Source organism: Pleurodeles waltl, chromosome 11 (assembly GCF_031143425.1).
Source record: "Pleurodeles waltl isolate 20211129_DDA chromosome 11, aPleWal1.hap1.20221129, whole genome shotgun sequence".
NCBI lineage: Eukaryota > Metazoa > Chordata > Amphibia > Caudata > Salamandridae > Pleurodeles > Pleurodeles waltl.
In genome coordinates, this window is record NC_090450.1 from 92539037 (window position 1) to 92559896 (window position 20860).

Here is a 20860-nt window from a genome sequence, read left to right on the forward strand (position 1 = left end):
TGCCAGTGGTGTATACATTTGAAGAAGTCAACTGAAGTGTAATTGAGATTAGTCTGAAATGCTGACAGCTGAACAAGCACTGGCAGGCTGGCTGCATAGATAAACGTTTGACTAGGGCAAAGCAGCTCCCCGGAACGTTAGTATTCACTGGTACATGGGTCAAACATACCTAATGGTTACATCCAGTGATCATACCCCCAGATGAAGAATTCTGTCCCCGTCATCTAAACCTGGATGTTTGGGGGGTATCGCAATGTAAACCCAGCCAAGATTGAGCTTGTTATAATTGCATGAACGGTGCAATCAGCAACTTTACATTACATGTTGACAGTACCAAATCACTGACCTTTGAAACTGACATCAACACCAACTTTAAGAGGAAATATATACCAAGACTGACTGGTATCAACAGACCATGCTCCTCAGAGTTAAGTTACTTCTTTTAGACTACCACTTCAGAACAAGGCACGCCAAAGGAAAGGCCGTCCCCACCCAAATGGGACCAAGAATCCTGCTCCTTTCCATCCTATTAAGGTAATTATTCTTCAACATAATTATTGACTTTTAGGGGATCCATTAAGGAAAAGTGCCTTCACTCAGTTTAAGTGGCCAGAGGGGATTTGCACTGCAATAAATGCTTCTTCCCCCTCCAATCTACTGGCAGTCCCAAGACCTTTAACACTAACAGGCGGTAATTTGGTAGGATACTTTCATGCTTCTGATGGTCCTTAGATATCAAATCCCTCCCTCTGCCCCTACTCTATACATTCGGAGACACAGTAGATGGGCTAAATAGATAGCGATTGCTGGAAGTAGGGCCAATCCTGATTTGGGATCATACCCCTCAACTGCTAATACCAAGGTGGCACACTAGATCAAACAATCACTCAATAAAAGCATCCCTATAACTACCCAGAATTCTCGTGCCAAAGCCAAATCGTCTCCATGATATATCCCCTAACTACAACCGAAGTGAAGGGCAAGAGAAACTATTGTGAGCACAGCATATCTGAGGTGGTGGCAAGAAGATGATGATGGATAGAACAGTGCTTCAAGAGATATGGTAGGCACTCTTAAATGTCAGGTAGCACTGCGCCATCCATCATCATCTTCTCGCCACCACTTCCAATATGCTGTGCTCACTCCAGTTTCTCTTGTCCTCCCCCTACTGTAAGCACTCTGCTGCTTTATAACGCGGTTCGTGCCATACACTTATTCCTATATACACACAGCCAAACACAGGACTGCGGGTTGTGAAAGGGTAGTTGAGGAGATGTTACAGGGAATCACGGACATAATAGAACATGATGTAGTAAAACTGACAATCCAGGGCAACAAAAGGAAGTCTGACACGTTCACAATTTGCTCGGGACTGCATTTTAATGTTCATTAGGTGCTCTGTCTGTTAAAAATCCATTAAACTATCTATACAAAATATTGCTAATTATAGGTGTAAAGGTTGCTGAGATATTTTCCAATGACACTGTTATAATAAACAAATTAACATATTTTTAAACAAATGGTGTGAGTAATCAAAGAATAACATACTAATTTTAAAAAAACTGCACATATGTAAACACTGAAATCTTAACTGAAGAAGAAAAAAGGCAGCAGATTAATAACAAGCTTGGATTGTAACGTATAAACATAAGCTAACATTTCTACTTTAATGTTAGTTAAAATAGTGACAAATTAAGTTCAAGACAAAATTCTGCTTAGTAATTTTGCGTACTCGCCTTGCACATCCCGTAATCCGTCAGCTTTATATGTCCTTCAGAATCCAGCAAAACATTGTCCAGCTTCAAATCTCTGTATATTATGCCACGTTCATGTAGATAGTTTAATGCAAGGCTGATCTCAGCAGAGTAAAATCTATTAAAATGGAGATTTATGAATTTAAATTGCAGGTTTATTGAAAACACTTTCCAAAATGTTTAAAAAATGTTTTTTAAAACACAAACACACACACACACACACACACACACACCCACACCCACATTAAGAATGCATGTGAACTAAAAACAGTGGTGAAAAAAAACAACAACAAAAAACACATCAATCTGAAGGAAAAGTACAAAACAGCAAATGGTTAGTGACAGATGTATGTGTACGTGGTTTCATCTGTTGGGGGTAAGTGGTATCTTAGTTGTAGATAAAAAATGCATCAAGACCTTGATGAGGTATATATACCTGGCATGCTCTTCTGGAAGTTTTCTTTGCCGCTGCATGTGGAACATTAAATCACCTCCATTTACATATTCAATTACAAAAAATAGTCTGAAAGATAATAAAGGGTACTCTATGAAAAGTAGAAAGTTAAATAAATCCAACATCACCTTGTAAGGTAAATACAATATCTTCTTCATAAAACACAATACAGTCCCCTCAAGCAGTCACATCAACAGCTATTAACGACTTAAGCGGAGTTATCAACACACAAGGCAAAAACCAGATGTTCTCAGGAAAAAAGCCAACCAAGAAGGGCCACATCTGGTTTAGCCATACCTGCTTTCTGTCTGGAAGCAGGAATGTAGTCCAACAAGGAATGGGTGGTTTGATGCTTGCTCAAAAACATGTTTTTCTGTTTGTACCCAGTCAATGTCCTAAAGCCAAAACAAACAAAAGAGGCAAGTTAAAAAGTGATTGTCTTATGTGACATCTTCAGAATTAAAGGGATATGGTTAATATCCCACCACTTAAGAGCCTATATTGAGAGACTGTGAAGGACTGCAGGTGTTATTGTTATCTAGCAGTAACTATGCAAACGAGAGGGATTTATCATTGGTTGACAAAAAAAAAAAGATCAGGTGCTGGGGAATGTCTGTTATAACAGGCCTCTAGGAGAAGCAGCAAAACTTTATGCGAGTCCCTGCCCAATCCCTCAATATTAAAACAAAAAGTGCCAGATGTTCAACATATTATTCACCTGACTGAACTTAAGGACTGGAAAGTAGTTTTGGGAGAGAATTGGAACACAGAAAGTTGAGAAGGGTTCAAAACTAAGAGTTGCAGTAAATATTACAAAAGAGTAAGAGTCCCAGCACGCTTGACTGGATCATGACTACCACCTCCTCTTTTCACTTCTTGACCCAGTGCCTTCAGAATGCACGGACAGCAACTTCAACCCATTTTCAATGCTCTTTTCCATGAACTGACAACAATCTGAGCCCCTTTTCAGTGCCTCTGCTTAATTAACGGCCTTTGGAGATTTAATCAGTCTTGATCCTGCTTCCCAATGGGAACAGTCCAGCCCGAATTGCCAAGCCAAATCCTCCGTGGACCGGAAACAAGCATCCTGGGATCAGTTTAGCGGTATCACCCCTCATCAGCCAGGGTAGCTTGAATACAGTGGCTTAGCGAGAAGGAACCCACATATGGGCATACCATAGCCTCTTGGGGAGCACAAAGCAATACCACAAAATAGAATGATGGATGGAGTGTTGAAACTTTTCAACTACTCACCCCCAGTGACAGATCTGGGTTCAATCCATCACCCCAGTTTGGACCTAGCCATAGTGTAAATCAGTCTTGCCCTAAGTGGGAAGGGTATGCCCAGACATGGGTCACATGCTTGCTAGGCCACCAGATTCAACTTAGTCTGGCTGATAAGGGGTGATACCCCTAAAACAGTCCTAGGATGCTGGTTTCTGGTCCAGGGAGGACCTGGTCTGGCAGTTCAGACTGGACTGTTTCCATGAGGAACAGGGTCAAGACCGATTTGCATATGGCTGGGTCCAAACTGGAATGGCATGGCGAGCAGAAAAACAGATGGATTAAACCCAGATCTCTGACTGTGGTTTAATGTTTGATTTGTTCCACATCCCGCCCATCATCTATTCTTTTTGCATTTCTTTCTTGTTAGCATTATCACTGCTATCAAGATTGGTCTGCTCTAATCAATTACCATTACTCATCACACACTGTTCATCTCCCAGAATCTCAGTTCTGAATTCCATAGAAAGTCATGAATGCTATACTCACTTCTTGTTGATCTCTAATCACTACTTATCATTATAGTCCTTACCATAAGTTTTTGGTTTAAAACTATATACACTGGCCACTGTCACTGACCGTTACACAAAAAAAATGGAATTGTTACATCAAGAGGGGAAGAGGTGTGTCACAACAACAGAATGTGAAGAAATGTCACTGGATCAGGTTTACAAACAGTTACACAAAACATAAGTAAGTTATGATATAAGATGGTCTACCTTGCTTTGGAGTGTGGATGTGGGAAAAGTGTCAAAAGGCAGGGACCTCCTCAGAACTACACAGATTAATCAACTCTCTCTGCATCTAGAGATTGTTTTTAGTTATGACATGATGTTCAACATGGCACATTATCTTGAGATTCCACTTTGTTTCCCCTATGCATTTTGGCTCTTGAATAGTTTTGAAAATGACTAAGGTTGCTATGGCTTGATTAATCTAGTCACAATATGAGTTCGTCAAAGCCTTCTGCAGACCAGGTTATGGTCCCATCTTAATGATTTGATAAACTCTGGTCTGGGGAAAATTTAAAATAAAAATATATAAATAGACATATCACAACCTGCTGCGAAAATATATTTATACTGGAATATCTGCCCCCTTCAATGTCATCCAGTGGTCTGACCGTTTTACACTACAAAAATGTGATGACAAATTCAAAAACTGATTTATTTTGAAAATATAAGAACTAGTGATAGACATTTTTTCACAGTAATATATGGGACTAGTGGATGCTGCTTTAGCCAACAAAATAACATCCCACAATAAATTATGACATTGCCACTGCATTTCTTGAGCCACTTAACCAGAATGAGGTCTTCATAGCCAATTAGACCATCATAAATAAGCCAATGAAAGAAAAATATCTGCCTTCCCATGAAGATAAATATAGCCAAACTGACAAAAATAAGCAAAAAAGCTACAAATGGTTCAAAATAAAAACCATTATTAACAGAAAAAAAAAATGGATGCCAGCCGAAAAGAAGGAAAACCCTTCAATATGAACTGAGCATCAGTTGCATCAGGTGACAGAGAAATAGATATAATACAGAACATTATTCTTCCATTTCAAATGTGACGAGCTTTCTTGAGGTCAAGTACAATGCTTCATAAAAAACAGACTTTTTTTATCATAACACAATAGATGCATGGCAGCTTGAGGGTGGTTTATATTCCAGCAGAAGCTCCTTCTTCCCAAGACAGTCTATTTAAATTGCATGAAAAGCAAAAGGTAGTGACAAGCTCCACATGTTAATAGATACAAATTATGGAATGGAGAGCAAAGGCCATTCATCTCCACTAGTGGCTATCTGTGTGGCCATGAAGAAGCTTCACGAATTACAAAAGGTGAGAATGCCAACCAATTTGATATTCGTGGACAGGCAACAATACTGGGCATTGCTCACTTGGTTTTCTACATGCAAGGAATGAGTATTTAAATAAAAGTTTGATGTTATCATGATTACCTCATCATCGTTGACTAGTTCCTTTTTCACAATTTTCATGGCATATATGCGTTCAGTTTTCTTTAATCGGACCAGAAGTACTTTTGCATAACTGCCTCTTCCGATTACACGTAGCAAGTCAAAATCTTGGAGACCCAAACTTGAAGGCGCTCTGCCACTTTCTCGGATATTCATTGCCTAAAAATAAAATTAATTGGAAGGTCACAAATATGCCAACAATTACCACACCCAGTACCCTAACAATGCCAATTATTCCAGAGTGCTAGAAGTTAAGGCCAAGCTGTTCCCCATTAATAGATTCCACAATTACATAATAAAGATTGAAAAGAAAAGGCATGTGAAATAACATGGAAATCACTAACATAATTTTGCCAGGTTTGCTGGAAAACTGTATCTAATATTAAAGCGAATAGACATTTATTGATAACAAGTTACTGTGAAAGGTAAACTATGTTGATGAGAAATAAATTTTGGTGTAGGGAAATTTTACATGAGACATTACTCAAAAGTGCTATGGAACATCTTTGAATTCAAGAAAAGAACAAATGATGTGTGATCTAACTGAACGAAAATCCTCTAAATTTTACTAGTGTGCAAAAACTTCCAAAGATATGTTGAGCAATTGAGAAGGCCTAAAGTGACTGACCACTAAAATTCAATGCTACTTCAAAACAGCAATAAAATCACTAGCTGAAATGTCCATTAATTTGCAACACTGTAACCCTCCCACCTGAAGGTCGGAGTGAGTATAATCAGGCTAGTTTAATACAGTTTTACTTATATGCATATTTGAAGTTGAATAAACAAGTTACTTGGTAATGCTCCTTCCGGTCAATACTCTACCTAAGCATTGAGTCCTCACCTTAAATTACTCCCCCGGCACGAGACTGGATTTCGAGAACTTCTCCATTGCAGTGATCCTGCTCACCGCTAGGTGCAATCGCACACTACTGTACGGACTCCACACTGACTGCCCCAGAAGGGACAGAGTACAGAATCACTGCCCTTGTACACTGATATTAGATTATTGTCTTTGCCCTGTACACGCCCTTGGACGGTGTACAACTGTTGAAAACTGTGTGCAAAAGTACTAATGATGGTTCTTTTCACATGTAAAAACGAGGTCACCACACACATGGGGAGCAATCTGAAACTAGATACAGTATCAATCAGATAGATAGTTAGCAAAAGTATCTAACATTTCTTCTTAGGGATACTTGTAACTGCTGATTCCTCACCTTAGATCACAAAGCAGTATGTATCCAGGTAAAGGATCTGAGGAGTGGGCTCTTGCAGGAATGAGTGGAAAAAATGTCCTTGTTGGACCTGGCTATAAGCGTATCCACACAGCAGCAAGGCAGATGCCAAAGACAGACACTTCCTATGCCAAGGTAGTGGTAGCAGTCTTTGCCCTAGTGGAACGGGTTCTTAGACATTCCGGACAACGGTTCTTGGCCAATGAGTAGCTGATCTTAATGCAGGGGACTAGCCAACTCAAAAGGTCTTCTGCCCGGCCTTCCATTGCTCAAGAAAACCCAAGAAAAAGGTGACTACTTAATGGCTCTTGGAACAATCAATGTAAAGTTTAGAACACTTTTGGGGGTCCAACCAAAGGACCTCCAATTTTGAGGGATGAGGGGAGATAAACAACTCTGGTAGAGTAATGGATTACCCAATGTGGAAGGGAGTCACCACTTTTGGTTAGAGGGACCCAGTCCTCCCCACTTTTTTCCCCAGACAAGTTGGTAATATGGGGTGCTTGCGCTGAAAGTGCCTGAAGTTCACTCATGCGGCACTCTGACAATCTGAATGAGGAAGACATTCTTCAAGGCATACACATGAGCAACGTCAAGACTAAGTTAAGGTTCTACTTTGGCATCATAAACGGTTTGGGAGGGAAAATGTGTGTCAAACGTTTTATAAATTTCAACATAACAGGAGATTTGAATAAGAATGGTTGGTCCAGCGCAGATAGGTCAAAAAGGCCAAAAAATAAACTATATTAGGGCCCACTGGAAGGCCTTGCAGGGCCAAAGATTAAACAAAAGAATGACCAACAGCTTTGCTTGCAAGAGGTCAGTCTTGCAAACTACACACCAGGCGACAAATTTGTCCCAGCACCCGGCATAAATGGATTTAGTTGAAGGTTGGCAAGGATGACATCACCACTTCAAGCGCAGAGCAAAAGCTGTTAGCTGCCATCCCTCAATCTCCACGCACGCAGGTTTACATTGTGTAGATTAGGGTGGAGGGCCCTTCCTTGTTGCTGAGACAGGAAATCCTCGTGAAGTGTCAGCCTAGCCAGAGGATTGCATGCTCATGCACAGTGGGTCTGGGCATCACATTTTTCTGGACCAATCCAACCACTAGGATGATTTGGGCCCGGTCCTTTATCTTAACTCAGAGTAGGAGAGGATGGGACTGGAAGGCATATATGAATCCAGTGTTTCAATGCGCAGAATTTAACAAACTGCATATTTGACACTGGCGAAAATATCCAAGCCAGGGATCTCTTCGCTGCTTCTAGATGCCCTGCACCACCTCAGGATATAGATGCCACTCATGATCTGCCAAATGTCTTCTGCTCTGTTCGTCTGCCCCGACATTCAGGGACCTGCAACATGGTTCACAGTCCAGAAAATGCCCTAGTGCAACAACCACCTCCCGGGGCCGAAAGCCTCCTGACACACAACCCAGCATCCCACTCCAACCTGCTTGTTGCAGTACCACATGGTGATAGCATTTTCCTTTGGAACCTGCACCATCATCCCCTTGAAGGACGGCAGGAGATCATCCAGAGTCTGATGAATGGCTTGCAAGTCTGGCACACTAATGTGGAGACAGCCCTTTGCCAGAGACGAAAGTCCACTGATCACCATGTTCTGATGACCCCAGCAGGAACATGTGTCACCACAGCTAGCCTGAAATAGGGAAGGGAGAGAGGCCAACCGCTTGATCAACAGTGTTCGGGCAGCCACCGCTGCAAATCTCAAGCCATCTCCTTTGAGACAAGGATGGCATCAGACATAGCTGAAGACGGTTCTGTTTCCAACATTGGCTTTGGCACCAGGTCATCCTCTGGTGCCTGTGATGTCGGCCCCAGCGTCAATGTAGTGAGGACCAGTGAGGATCTCTGGATTCGAACAAAAGCCTGTACCGACATTGGTAGAGGCCCCGTAATAGTTCCCAAGGAGGAAGCTGGTGCTGGGGATGGCTCGCCAGCAGTAACCCAACTGGGGGCTCCTGCAGTTCCAGGGACGTGAAGGCATGCAGGCCGTAGCTGGAAGCACCTTGAATGTTTGTAGCATGACCTCCTTCAAGGCATGTGTGGACCACCCAAGGAACTGTTTCCATGGCTGGAGACCTCAAAAGTGTACGACTGACATTGTGAAGCCCTTGTGCCTTTTCCTTGGAATTTGCATGGCAAGATGGGGTTGACCGATGCTTTACTTTCTTACGACTACGCTGGACACTGACCTACCAGAGAACTTCCAGCCAGAAATAAAACGTTGTGGGAACTACCTTGGGACCGAGTCTACACCCTCGACTTGGAGCATGAGCAGGACCTATGTGAGAGCTGCAATGGCTGGTGTTTGGCGATATGCAGCTTCACCTTCCAGTCTCAGATCGCCTTGGGGTGTATGAGGGAACACTTATTGCACACACAAAAATTAAAACTGAGCCTAGAGCCCAGACACCAAAGACACACCTTATGTAGATCAATGACCTACATTGGTTTCCTCCAGTCAAGGCACAACTTAAAAATTGTTCTTTTGGGTGGACACATTATTCCCCAATACATTGATGAAAATGTTTTAAAAGACATGTGAAAACGCGCAAAGGTGGGAGTGGAGTTCCAGATCCATGCCAGAAAAAAAGGAACTAACATCAGCATGCAGGGGTGGCATTTATACACGGTTTTCTCCGTCAGTTCCAGGGCAGTGTGGAGCCACGTAACACAGGGAGCACTGCTCGGTAAAAATATTCCAAATTCAGTCTGGCACCTGGGACGTAGCCAAAAGTTGAGGAATTTGAAATCAGCATTATTAATCAGAACTCTAGGAGCATATTAAACTTGGTCACAACCATCTATGTCAAGGTGGGTGTTTCTAAATGAAAATTGAACTCAGCAACCTTACCTAGACAGAATGTGTAAGGAAGAAGGTTTCTGACTCAAACCCATTACAAAGTAGTCTTTAAAAGGAAGTATAGGCTAACATTACAGATAAATTACCTCCTTTTCTTCACCAACATGGTCCAGGCTTTCTTGACTTGATGGGTTATATGGAATAACTACAATAATAAAAAAAGAATCTTACATTAACCACCTCAATCAAGTCCCAACAACATTATGACACAAATTTGGTTTTGAATTATGTGAAATAAAAAATTATAAAATCAAATCAGTTTTGTTTAATTATGTTACTGTGTATTCTAGCACTTCCAACAGATTGTGAGAGGGCAGGAAGACAAAGCTCCTTTAGTGAGGACCCATGAGGGCCATAAAGAAAACATCTGGGCCTAATGGAAGTCATGTTCCACACTGTTGTCTGCAAATATGCATTTCATCACCAAGATTTTGTTTTAAAAAGACAGGGAAATTAAAGAGTTATTTACTTATGACAACTTTTGCTTTCAAATTAAACTGCTAGTCTGGGAACAGGTGCGTGCTAATTAATGTTTAGAAATGAAGTATTACTCCTGAACTACATGGCGGCTTGGATTTCTTTCAACCATGGGCACATTTTGAACTAACGTTTAGCCTGTAACCTACTCTCAGATATGTGATTTCTGGCAAGAAGTTAGGCGAGGGAGTGGCAGAATACAGAGCTAGTCTGATTTGAGCAGGCCAAAGTGCTTGGAATATAGCTGATTTAGAAAAAGAAACAGGTGGTCTCCAGCATCAACAGGAGAGTTGCTCCGTAGGAATACATTCTAAGCACTGAATTTTCTTCCTACATACAGATGAACAAAGAATAATGCTGCATTGGTCTATCTTCTCATGTAAGGAGGCAAGCTTACTGTCCACCTCTAGCAGAGAGCCAGTGGGCGAAAAAAGGGGTGAAAACAAAGATGGATATGGTATTCACTAGTAGTTTTTGGGAAGTATTTCATCTTTTCTTTCTGGGGTGCTACAAGTGAGAAGCTACTATAAGCAAATCAGTATTGGCGCAAAGAATTGTCTGGAAAGACCCTCTCAGTTGCGTGTCATCTAACCAGAAAAACCGGCAACCTTAGAAGCATTGCATCCTTGCTGGGCCTCACTGATGAAGTGCAAACTTGACCACTTAAAGTACAGCAATTATGGAACTCACCCTTGGGCATATGCATGGCACTAGCAGACACTGTGATGAATGAAAGCACCCAACTCAATCTAGACTACCAGTAATTACTCTGGGGAACATTAGATCTATTTTTGAAGTCTTATTTTGTCAAAATAGAGATGCTTATTCCACTAACAACAGAAGTAGCAGCTCTACCAGTTGCTGTACTTATGTGCATTACAAAGCCCACCAGTTCTGCTACAAGAATAATTAGATATTTTTGTAGTGATCTTCTCTGAAATTTGTTTCCAATACTCTTGATCACAATATGTTCTGTCTTCACCCTACTCTATTCTACCTTTTTAGTTCATCTGTGTGCCACAAACATGCAGCAACCTTTGCAAATCTTGGCCGTTTCCAGAAAAGGGAATATTGAATCACTGGATCATATGCAATACTGTTCTTATAGAGTTGTCATCTTCTTTAATGGCACAGACTAACAAAACAATGACATACTTGAAAGCCAGCTGATTCCCAGGTGGTATTCCACCATGTTCCATCCAGCCAAACCACACAAAGGTTTCCGAGTGATCCTGCAGTTATCTTCTGCACTGTGTGACGTCTGCACTACCTGCCTTATATCCAGCTAATAATAATCACAAACAAAACACAATTCTGATTAGCCAATAAGTCTTGAGGCAAGACTTGTCAGTGCTAGGTGTTTTCACTATCACTGTTGACTAAATTGCACATGTCTTGTGATTTCTACAGATCACATCTTGCCGTTAGACATCCCTGGCTACAGTGTGGAAAGCCGGCTAAGAGGAAGCTAGAGGCTGAAGCAACAGGCTACCTAAGCAACAAGTGATATCTTCACTGCTGCAGACAGTAATAAGGAGGATGGAAACAGGCAACATTGATGGTACTGAGAGACAGAGGAGGAACAGTAGTGGAATAAACTACATATGGTCAGTTAATAAAGAATGGTAGTAAAGAACAATTTACTTATCTTCAGCAAAGCCTTATCTGGAAGAGACTAACTAGCTGCAGATTTCTTACCTCAGAATATCACCAGGGGGCAGATTGGATCCTGGAGATTTCTTGTGAGCAGTAAGTACCCTGGCACACTGGTAGATGGCACTGTTCGGCCATCAGCCCTGCTAGAAATAGCCTGTGCAGGATCCATATAGGCACCATCCTGGTGCGCCGTCAGTTACTTTTGCGCGCCAGGAGTGCAGAGCCACCATGAGAAATGACCACTGGTGTGTCCTGCAAGTCCAACAATTCCATCCAGTCACCCGACAGACCAGAACAGACAGAACTTGTTCAAGAGTAAGCATCCTGAATTTCTCCTTTTTCACTAAAAACAGGTCTAGAATAGGATAAAGAACTTCGTCCCTCCTGGGCAACAGAAAATAGAAGGAATAGCAACCATGACATACTTCTGATGTCAGCAATCTCTCAATGGCTCCCTTGGTCAACAGGGCCAGCACTTCTGACAAGGCATGGAGAGGTCTTCCGTCAGCCGTTCGTAAGTGGGTGACATGGGTGGAGGGGTAATCACAAAGGGGAGGGAGTAGCCCCTTTGGACTATTAGCAAAACTTAGTGTCTGATGGTATTGACAGCCTGTGGTGCAGGTGATGACGTATCCTGCCTTCCACTGTAGGGGTGTCTACCTGTCCCAAGTGGCTTACGGGACCCATGTCCCTGGCCACGATAAGGTCACCTGTTCGCCATGGTGGCTGGGAGGGTATGGACATGGTCCCAAAAGGGGCTGAAGGCAGACTTGGATGACGAAGGGTCAAAGACAAGCACAAGAACCTAGCAGTAGCTCTGCTGTCCTTACAGCACACTGGCCCAGAGTCTGTCTTCTCTCCAAAGCCATCAATGAGCATGTCCATAAGCAAGGCTTGGACACCCCCTGAAAGATCAGTAGTTCTCAGCTAAATGTGGCACCACAGGGCCACAGACGATGAAACTTCTCTAAACAGAAAGTCAGTAGTGTTGAGTCCACATGGTATAGTGAACTTTGCTGCTTTGCTACCACCCCGTTGGTCCAAGCTCTCAGCCAGCCTAGACATCACCATAGCAAAAAAAGGCACACTCCTCCATACCCACAGGGGAAGGAGAGACCAAGCCAGTGCCCGGCGAAGTGTATAGCCCACTGGCCACATTCAGTTCCTCATACCAGGAGTGCTCCTCATCTAAGGTATGCTAATAAGCACAACGTTCCTCAGATGCCTCCCATTTCTCTTCTTCTGCAGTTCTATCAAGAGTAAAAGGCACTGGCTTCACTCCGGAGACTATGGTTCCAGTCGATGTTGGCCATCTCAGAGTCTGGAATGAGAATGGAGATTGCACCTCTGTGAGGCATCAGTGGCATCGGCACTGGAGCTCCAGCAAGGGATCCATGGGGTCAGACTGGTATCAAGGGCGAATTTCCAGGAAGTGAACCGGGGGTGGTTATCACCTGAACTGTGGGACTCGAAGGAGCTCCAACGGGGCTGAGCCACCCAAATATGAAGTGCATGGGCTCTAATTTCTTTGAGCTGGGTAAGGGTAGCTGCTGGAAAAATCAGCAAGCGTGGAGCAGACCCCAACTCAGGCTCCGGTGAAACACGTGGCCTGGATAGTCGTAGCTACAACACCTCAGATGACTGACAGGCACAGTGAAGTTGAAGACCTCTTTGAGCTTGTGTGTTTGTGGCAGTGACAACTTCCCAGATGACTTGGAGTGCGACGACGATTGCCTGGTGCTGCTCCGCGAACGTTCCCAGGACTTTCCACATGACCAGTATCTTGAGCATTTTGGGGTTTGTAGTTCTCATTTGACATCAGGTTTCTATGGTGCACAATAAGACAGCTCTATGTATATTATACTAGCTCTAAGACTCCCTGGGAATTTTCTTTGTACAGTGCAAGGTCATTTCCAATGAGGTTCTGGTTAGTATGAGTTTGTGGTGGCAATAGGGGGAGAACAGTCCCCAACCAACACCCACGGTTGTTCATTATCTGACAACACAATGAGGCCGCCCATGAAGCCAACCGTTTGTTCTGGTGTTCATTATTTTCACTCTTTCTCTGATGTGACTTGTCGATGCTGTCTGTGTCAACCGGTTATTCATTGTTCTGCCGATGCTCAGGGTTTTCCGCGGCGTACAACTAACATCAGAGGAGGACAGACACAACACCAAATGGTGTACAACAATTGCTAGAGAGGACAAAATAAAAAGAAGGGACTAGAGAAAGAACAATTCCAAGCACAACTACTCAACTACTAGATGGTGGAAAAATACACAGCGCATGAATCCAGAAAATATTCATGCTGCTAAAGCAATGATAAAATGGAAACCTGTCAAAACTGATTGTCAATGGTTAACAGTGCTGGAAGCATCTACCCAGGAATTGTTAGTTTAAGGCAGAGGATGTTGGAGGCTTAAGGCTGAGAAACTGCCAGATTCTTGATCCGCAGCATTTGGAAGCAGAGAGGTGAAAACGAATTAAGGCAAGCCTGTGGTAGCTAGGCCCTAATGCAGGATCGCAAATGTTCGTCCACTTTGGGCCAGTGAAAACATCAGCAAAGAAATCCAAAATAGCAACTCATCTTAGGAATGGACATCTGCAATTAAACAAGAGTTAATGTCAGTAGAACTGTAATTTGGGAACTGCAGGATTCTTTTTGTCAAGTGAGCTCAGGGCATCAAACTGAACCACAAAGTCCATGTTGGATGAGTTACTGAACCAGACAATTTCTAGAGGAACTGTTATGATTTCAGGATGAAAGACAAACCCTGTTTGATTTGTCAAAGTCCTCAATGGGAAACATATAGTGTCCCGGTGGTTTATGAAGAAGATATTGCCTTGTTTCTTTAAAAAACAGTGTTGAAGAGGTGTGCTTAAAAGTAAAACAAGAAGGGTAGCGAATTAACTTCATCCACAACTTAGGTCGTAAATATCACTACACAAAATAGCTACTAACATGAATAAGAGTTTTCAACACAAAAAAGTCTGTTCAGTGAAGGGCTGTATCTAGACAGCCAGCAACAACAGAAACAACATCATCATGGCAGTGATCGTGGGAGAGGGAAGAAATAGGCAACGAGAAGTTAAAAAATATGTCTGGGATATGCAAGACCTGCAAATGTATGCTAATACAGGGAAATACAATAAGTTTATATTCAGGAGACACTAAGGACAATAGATTATGTATTATGTCCTTGAAACATAGCCAGCTTAGAGGCAAACTTCAAATGGTTCATTTAAAAAAAATGCTCATAGGCTGTAGGTGGCAGTTGAAAAATCCAATAAAACATTTTCCTCACAACACTCAACCATCAACAAGTGGGGATTATATGTTAATTTTAAAACAAATAACAGAAAAGCACAAGGAGCATTCTTGCTCTTCCTTTCCAGTTTAAAACGGTTACACCGTCTGAGATGTTTGGTAAAAATAAGAAGACCTTGTGGATTACTATTCAAGTGCATCTTCTTTTTATTTCAATTTACAATTGAAAATAATTACCTGGACTGCTTGAGATTTTAGGAATGGTCTTTCCTGAAGGATATTTAAGCAGCAGCAGTGACACACAAGGCAGGTATGTTGCACTGACGGGTATGGTGGAGGGTCACCCCTTGAACTTGGTATGTGTGTATACCTTTCTCACAGTGCTTGATCCCTTCCTTGAGGAACTTGTGGTAGTGGTTGCTCAGATGCCCGTTGGCCTCACGTTCATTGGAGGCGATATGAACCCGGTTTTAGATCCCGCTACGCATATCACGGTACAGCCTCAGATGCTTGACGTTGACAGTCCACTTCCTTACGCAAGTGGATGTCTTACCTGGGCCTTTGTGAGGTGTGGCGGACTTGGAATTCCCGTTCCAGGCAATATACCCATACTTCTGCAGCACTTCACACGCATGCCCACATTGATATGATCTTTATGCAGTCCACTGATCTCTCCTCCATGGCAAAGGTTCAAATACTTGCTAGTGCATATTGGATCACGCCCCTTTCCTCCTGAGCATTCGACCTGCCATCCCGGCACAACGACCCATCTGGCACCTTAATGCCTGGCTTTTACAAAATGTGTAATATGTTGAAGAGACTCGAAAGGAAGTCGAACAATATTTCGGGATTGATGAGGGAACAGTACAATCAAAGGCAATTCTGTGGGAGGCTGGAAAAGCAATGATTTGTGGCCACGCCAAAGCTCTTCTCCGTAAACAGGTGAGAACCAAACAAGCCCACATTGCTTATTTAGAGGCCCGCGCATTTCAGTTGGAAGAGCTCTTGGCCCGGGAGGGCAGGAGAGAGGTGGAATGCGCTCTAAACCTAGTAAGAGGAAATTCAAGCCCAGTCCCTAGAAGCGTTAAAACAAATATGGCGTGCATCGCAATCATGGATCTATGGCTGGGGGATAAAAACAGCAAGTTGTTGTACTGGCTGGTAGGAAGGATTGTGCCTGTGGTGATGGACACAACAGGAATGGGATGGCCTACACCTGCTGTCATTTGGACGATATTATGCTGCGTTCTATACAACCGCCCCCAGGCATTAGGGGAATACAAAGAACCGCTTTTAAATTAGATATTTTGCCCAGTCTCCTGGACCGGGAATGCCGGGCTGTGGGTCAACCCATTTCCTTGGACAGAGGTGCTGCCCATGTCTTTGGGATGCAACACATCAGTTCTCCGATGGTCCGAGTATTTACTGGCTGGTACTACAAATAATAAAGCATGCAACACTGTAAATGTGTACAACAGTGTGGTGAGGCGGAGTACAAATTAGTGACACACTGCACAGCTGTTTTATAATTAAATTCACTGTGAGAAATAAAATAAAGATGTTTCAACATTACTTTTATACTTTTTTGTAAAACAATTTGTCGATTATTGCCTTGTCTAAAAAGGGCAATTGAGTCTATAGTGTGAATTTTTGGTGAAATAATTAATATGCTGATTTGCCAATTTGGAAACAACTTTCTAATTTTCAGCCCAGAATTCCAAAAAGTTGGCAAGTATGGGAAGATGTTTAAATTTGGCTATTTAAAACAAAACAACAAAAAAATACTTTATTGACATTACATCATTAAGATAACTATTCTGCCAAACAATACAACATGAGAATCGCAGTTTAATTTACTAGTCTCACGTAGTATAGACCTTTGCAAAGATTAGCACTGTATCACATATACAACCAATCATTAATCAGATCATTTGACGTATTCAGCAAGTGTATGCTCCAGGCACGATCTTTTAGTGCTGTGTTTCGCATAACAAACATATACATTTCTATGGTGAGTCTTTTGTCAAACAAAGCCTGTAAGCTAGTAGATTTGGATATGATGTTGGCCAAAAGACAGATAGCAATGAAATGGAAGAAAGATGAAGCTCCCTCAATGGCGGAATGGCGAGCAGTACAGCACACTGGCAGTGATGCAAAATCTAGGCAGCAAAGTGATGAAATGAACAGAATTGTATACTTAATCAAGGTTCAGGAAAAAGATACTAGACTTTCATAAGTTTAAATATTTAACTGGATTGAAGGCTAAAGGCGAAAAACAGGAAACAATGGATGATGGAGGGTGATGGTATTTAAGATTTGAAGAAGTGTATACCTCAATCATTGTAAAAGCACTGCCAATTAATCCAGAAAATAAAAGAGCCCACTACTCTGTTAACTCTGTTTTATGTACATTTTAATTTAAAAAGGATCATGCAGACAGTTTGAGGCAGCTGCAATTAAAGCAGTGGGTTTGAGGGTAAACTATACTAATCAGATTCTGGACAACAAGATCAGGCTTAAGCGTGATCATGTGATTGGCAACCTATTATGCGTGGGAAGAGTGAGTATTAGGTGGTACTCTTAGGGGGCAGGTTTCCATTGCTGAATGTTCAAGTAACTTTAATAATGAAACTAAACTATTATACAAACTCTACAATACAATCATATAAATTGCATCTTAAATGTGTGAGTAACAAAGAGGTACGAAACATAACTCCTTCTAGAGGTGCACCGATTTACGCAGGGAGCACCAATCATTCACTGTTGCAAAGGATACCAGCTCTGCTGGCCACACAAGCACTCCCGACCCTGCCTTACTAGACCACTGACAACAAAGGCTAGGGGCCATTATAACTAAGAGGTGCAGAGGTGGTCCACAGGGATCTCATGTCAGTAGTTACATCTCCACGTTTTATGAAGAAAAGGAAGGGGTTTTTTTTGAGAGACTTGGCTAGAGCCCAATACACTTCAGAAACTGTTGGAATGTACCAACTATCTTTTTTTTTTTAGGGATTTGTTTTGGTTGTGATAAATTCTAACAATAAAGAATACCTCAGAACCACCAGGGAATAGAAGGATGCAAGAATCTCAAACAAGGACACTGCCTGAAGCTAAATTAAGATTTTCACAGAAAAACGGTTTAGGGTAGATGGGTGTAGATCATAAAGGGGAAGAATTCTTTTGCTGCTGTGCATCACAGACGGTATTTTATTCCATTTTGTCTACAAACTCAAACGTTGAAATTCACTGACTTTTAGTCAAACCTCAAGCTTTGTTCCTTTCACAACATATCAATAATATCCTGATTCTTGAATTAAAAAAAAAAAAGAGGATGTGGCTGATGGTTGAGATACCGGTTTCAACAAGACAGATTTGAATGTAAAGTGCTAATACAAGGATGCTGATCTTTTACTCAGAAGCACTAAAGCCAAAACCTGAATTTATTTATAGTTGGCAGATCCCTTCACTGCTTGCTAAAACTATGTGAATTTGATTTGAAGATGTACATACACTAAGTACCTAACCCTACATTTTATGCACAAATGCTGGGGCTAATGCTTCGATTTAAGGGGTTCAGGGAGGGCCAGCTGTAACTAGTCATGAATCCCTCTAATTATCCACCAGTGAACAGAATACCTAGAGGAGTGACTATCATTTACATTTCTGGCAGTTGTATCACTGGCAACCATTTGATACTAATGCATTCTAGCTGTGTTGCTCTTGTAAAAAAACATTTTCAACAAAGTCCCTTGTTTTTGCTATTTTACCACAACACCATGAGACTCAGATTTGGAACCACTTTGGCACATTTAGTGAGGTTCCACTCAAATGGAGAAAGTATATTATTTTCCTTTACCCTAGGTTCTACCTAATAAAACAATTACTCAAGACCCTTAGCAAGATGAACGCTGACACAACTATAGACAATTATCTGATCTTACCAGTTTCCATATTTTCAGGATTCAATGATGTCTGATCCATTGGTGGTAAGGGTTCCTGTAATTGGTCACAATGAAAACACGGACAAATTAGAAAAATAAAGCATCAACTAAGAGCTAAATACAAAAAACTACTAAAATAAGAATACTGATCATATGAGAAAAAGAGGATTCCTTTAATTAAAAGCATATGCACAACTTTAAAAAAACAGTTATTACCCTCACAAGAATTTAGCAGACTCATCGGCAGATTCAACAGTATTAGAGTGACAAAAGTCAGGTTCTTTAAATGGTTACAAGACCTAGATACGGAAAATATGTAAAAGTAGAGTCATTATTGACTAATAGCTAGGAAACAGCTTTTATTGTTTTTGTTTTCCATGAGTTGAAATCAAAATCCTGTAGTAGAAGGTAAAGATCGCTAAGAAGCAAAACAGGAAGAAGTGGTACTCTGGAACTTTACTACACTAATTAAGCTACAGACACATTAGTGCCCTTGCTTTGCTTTTATGTGACCTCCAGAGAGACAGTACTACAGTAACTGTTGTTCACAGAAGTGAACATCTCTGGAACATCATTAGTTTAAAGGTCATTTGTTTTACTACAACACCACTGTTTCTTTCCATGTTGGTATAAAGTAGGGGCCTCTGCTACTACTTAATGGCTTAGGAAAGCTATATTGAAGCATAATGAGTTTCTAGTTGGGATCTCCAATTTCCATCTATTGATTGAAGAGGTGTAATTATTTTTCCAAAATCAGATATGTTTCAAAGATAGATCCTAATCATGATTTCATACAGACTCTGTCTTAACTGCAAAAAAATCTGCATGTACCAGAGTTTTCTAGCATTGTTTCCGATGACAGATTTCTGTAGGTCTGACCTCCTGAAATCAGTCAAGGGGAAATTGTTTCCTACCAATCTCAGGATTTCAATCTAGACATGAACTTGTGTTTGCACAGGAATCAGAATGTGTTACTATATTCTGAATCAGGTTCTTTGCAATACTTCACCACTTATTCCTTTTCCAGGTGTAGAAGGATGGGTTTATCATCCCCTTATATTTGGAACTAGATATTATGGCTGGTTGAAGACGCAAACCAGTGTTTGAATTTGTGCAATTAAAGAAAAATATATCACTATTAATGATAAGATGGTGCTGCTGATGATGTGGGTTGGCTTACTTTGGGCACCAAATTATTATAGGATATGTTCAGAGGTGGTCTTGTTATCCTAAAGTATTCCAGTCAATGCAGGAGAATTTTGAGGCCACCTGTACCACAAATTGCAAAAATACTAGGAAGGCATGTCTTTGTGACTGCCTGCAATAGCAACTAAATACTGACGCATCTGGTAGGTAGTATGGGGACTAAAGAAGGCTTGGTATCTACCAATATATGAAGAAGAAGCTTACACAACCCCTTGCATTTTTCCAGCTTGGGGAATAATCCAAGACTGAAGGAGGTACAGATATCCAAAATCTTGCATACAGAGTTGAAATATTGCACTTAATAAAAAGTGTTTGGCAGGTAGCAGTCGAAAGGGTTTGAAGCTTTCTTTCTGCCAATGATTTACATATTTTCCACAGGGTCACAAGCTGAAAGATGCTAAGTAGTTACTTGCAATGAAAAAGCTATTTGCCAGATGGAGCGATAAATATGGGTTTGCCCAAACTGGGTCTCAAATCACTGCAATCTTCTTAACAAGGAACCAGGTGAGGTATTTGTAATGACCAGCTGTGGAGCAAAGCTGTGTCTTGACTCCTGGTAGACTTTGAGACATTTGCCCAATTGATTCAAAACCTCTGACATGAAGGTCTTTGTCTTCAGGACTGCTCTATGGGAGTCCCTCAAATGCAGGCAGTACCACTGTTCGTCCTCTAGCACCACTGCTTTTCAGTGGTGTTCAAAGGGATGC

At 41.6% G+C, this 20860-nt stretch overlaps 1 protein-coding gene across 1 annotated transcript in view; it reads right to left on the minus strand.

Moving 5' to 3' along the window:
• PRKCI (protein kinase C iota) overlaps window positions 1–20860 on the minus strand; it is a 224825-nt gene that overhangs the window by 133275 nt on the left and 70690 nt on the right. The window contains exons 7-12 of the mRNA XM_069213180.1: window positions 18948–19002; window positions 9691–9749; window positions 5457–5633; window positions 2506–2603; window positions 2191–2277; window positions 1737–1872 (exon numbers count right to left, since the gene is read on the minus strand). Of these exons, the coding sequence (XP_069069281.1) occupies window positions 1737–1872; window positions 2191–2277; window positions 2506–2603; window positions 5457–5633; window positions 9691–9749; window positions 18948–19002 (612 nt within the window). The remainder of the gene's footprint in view (window positions 1–1736; window positions 1873–2190; window positions 2278–2505; window positions 2604–5456; window positions 5634–9690; window positions 9750–18947; window positions 19003–20860) is intronic.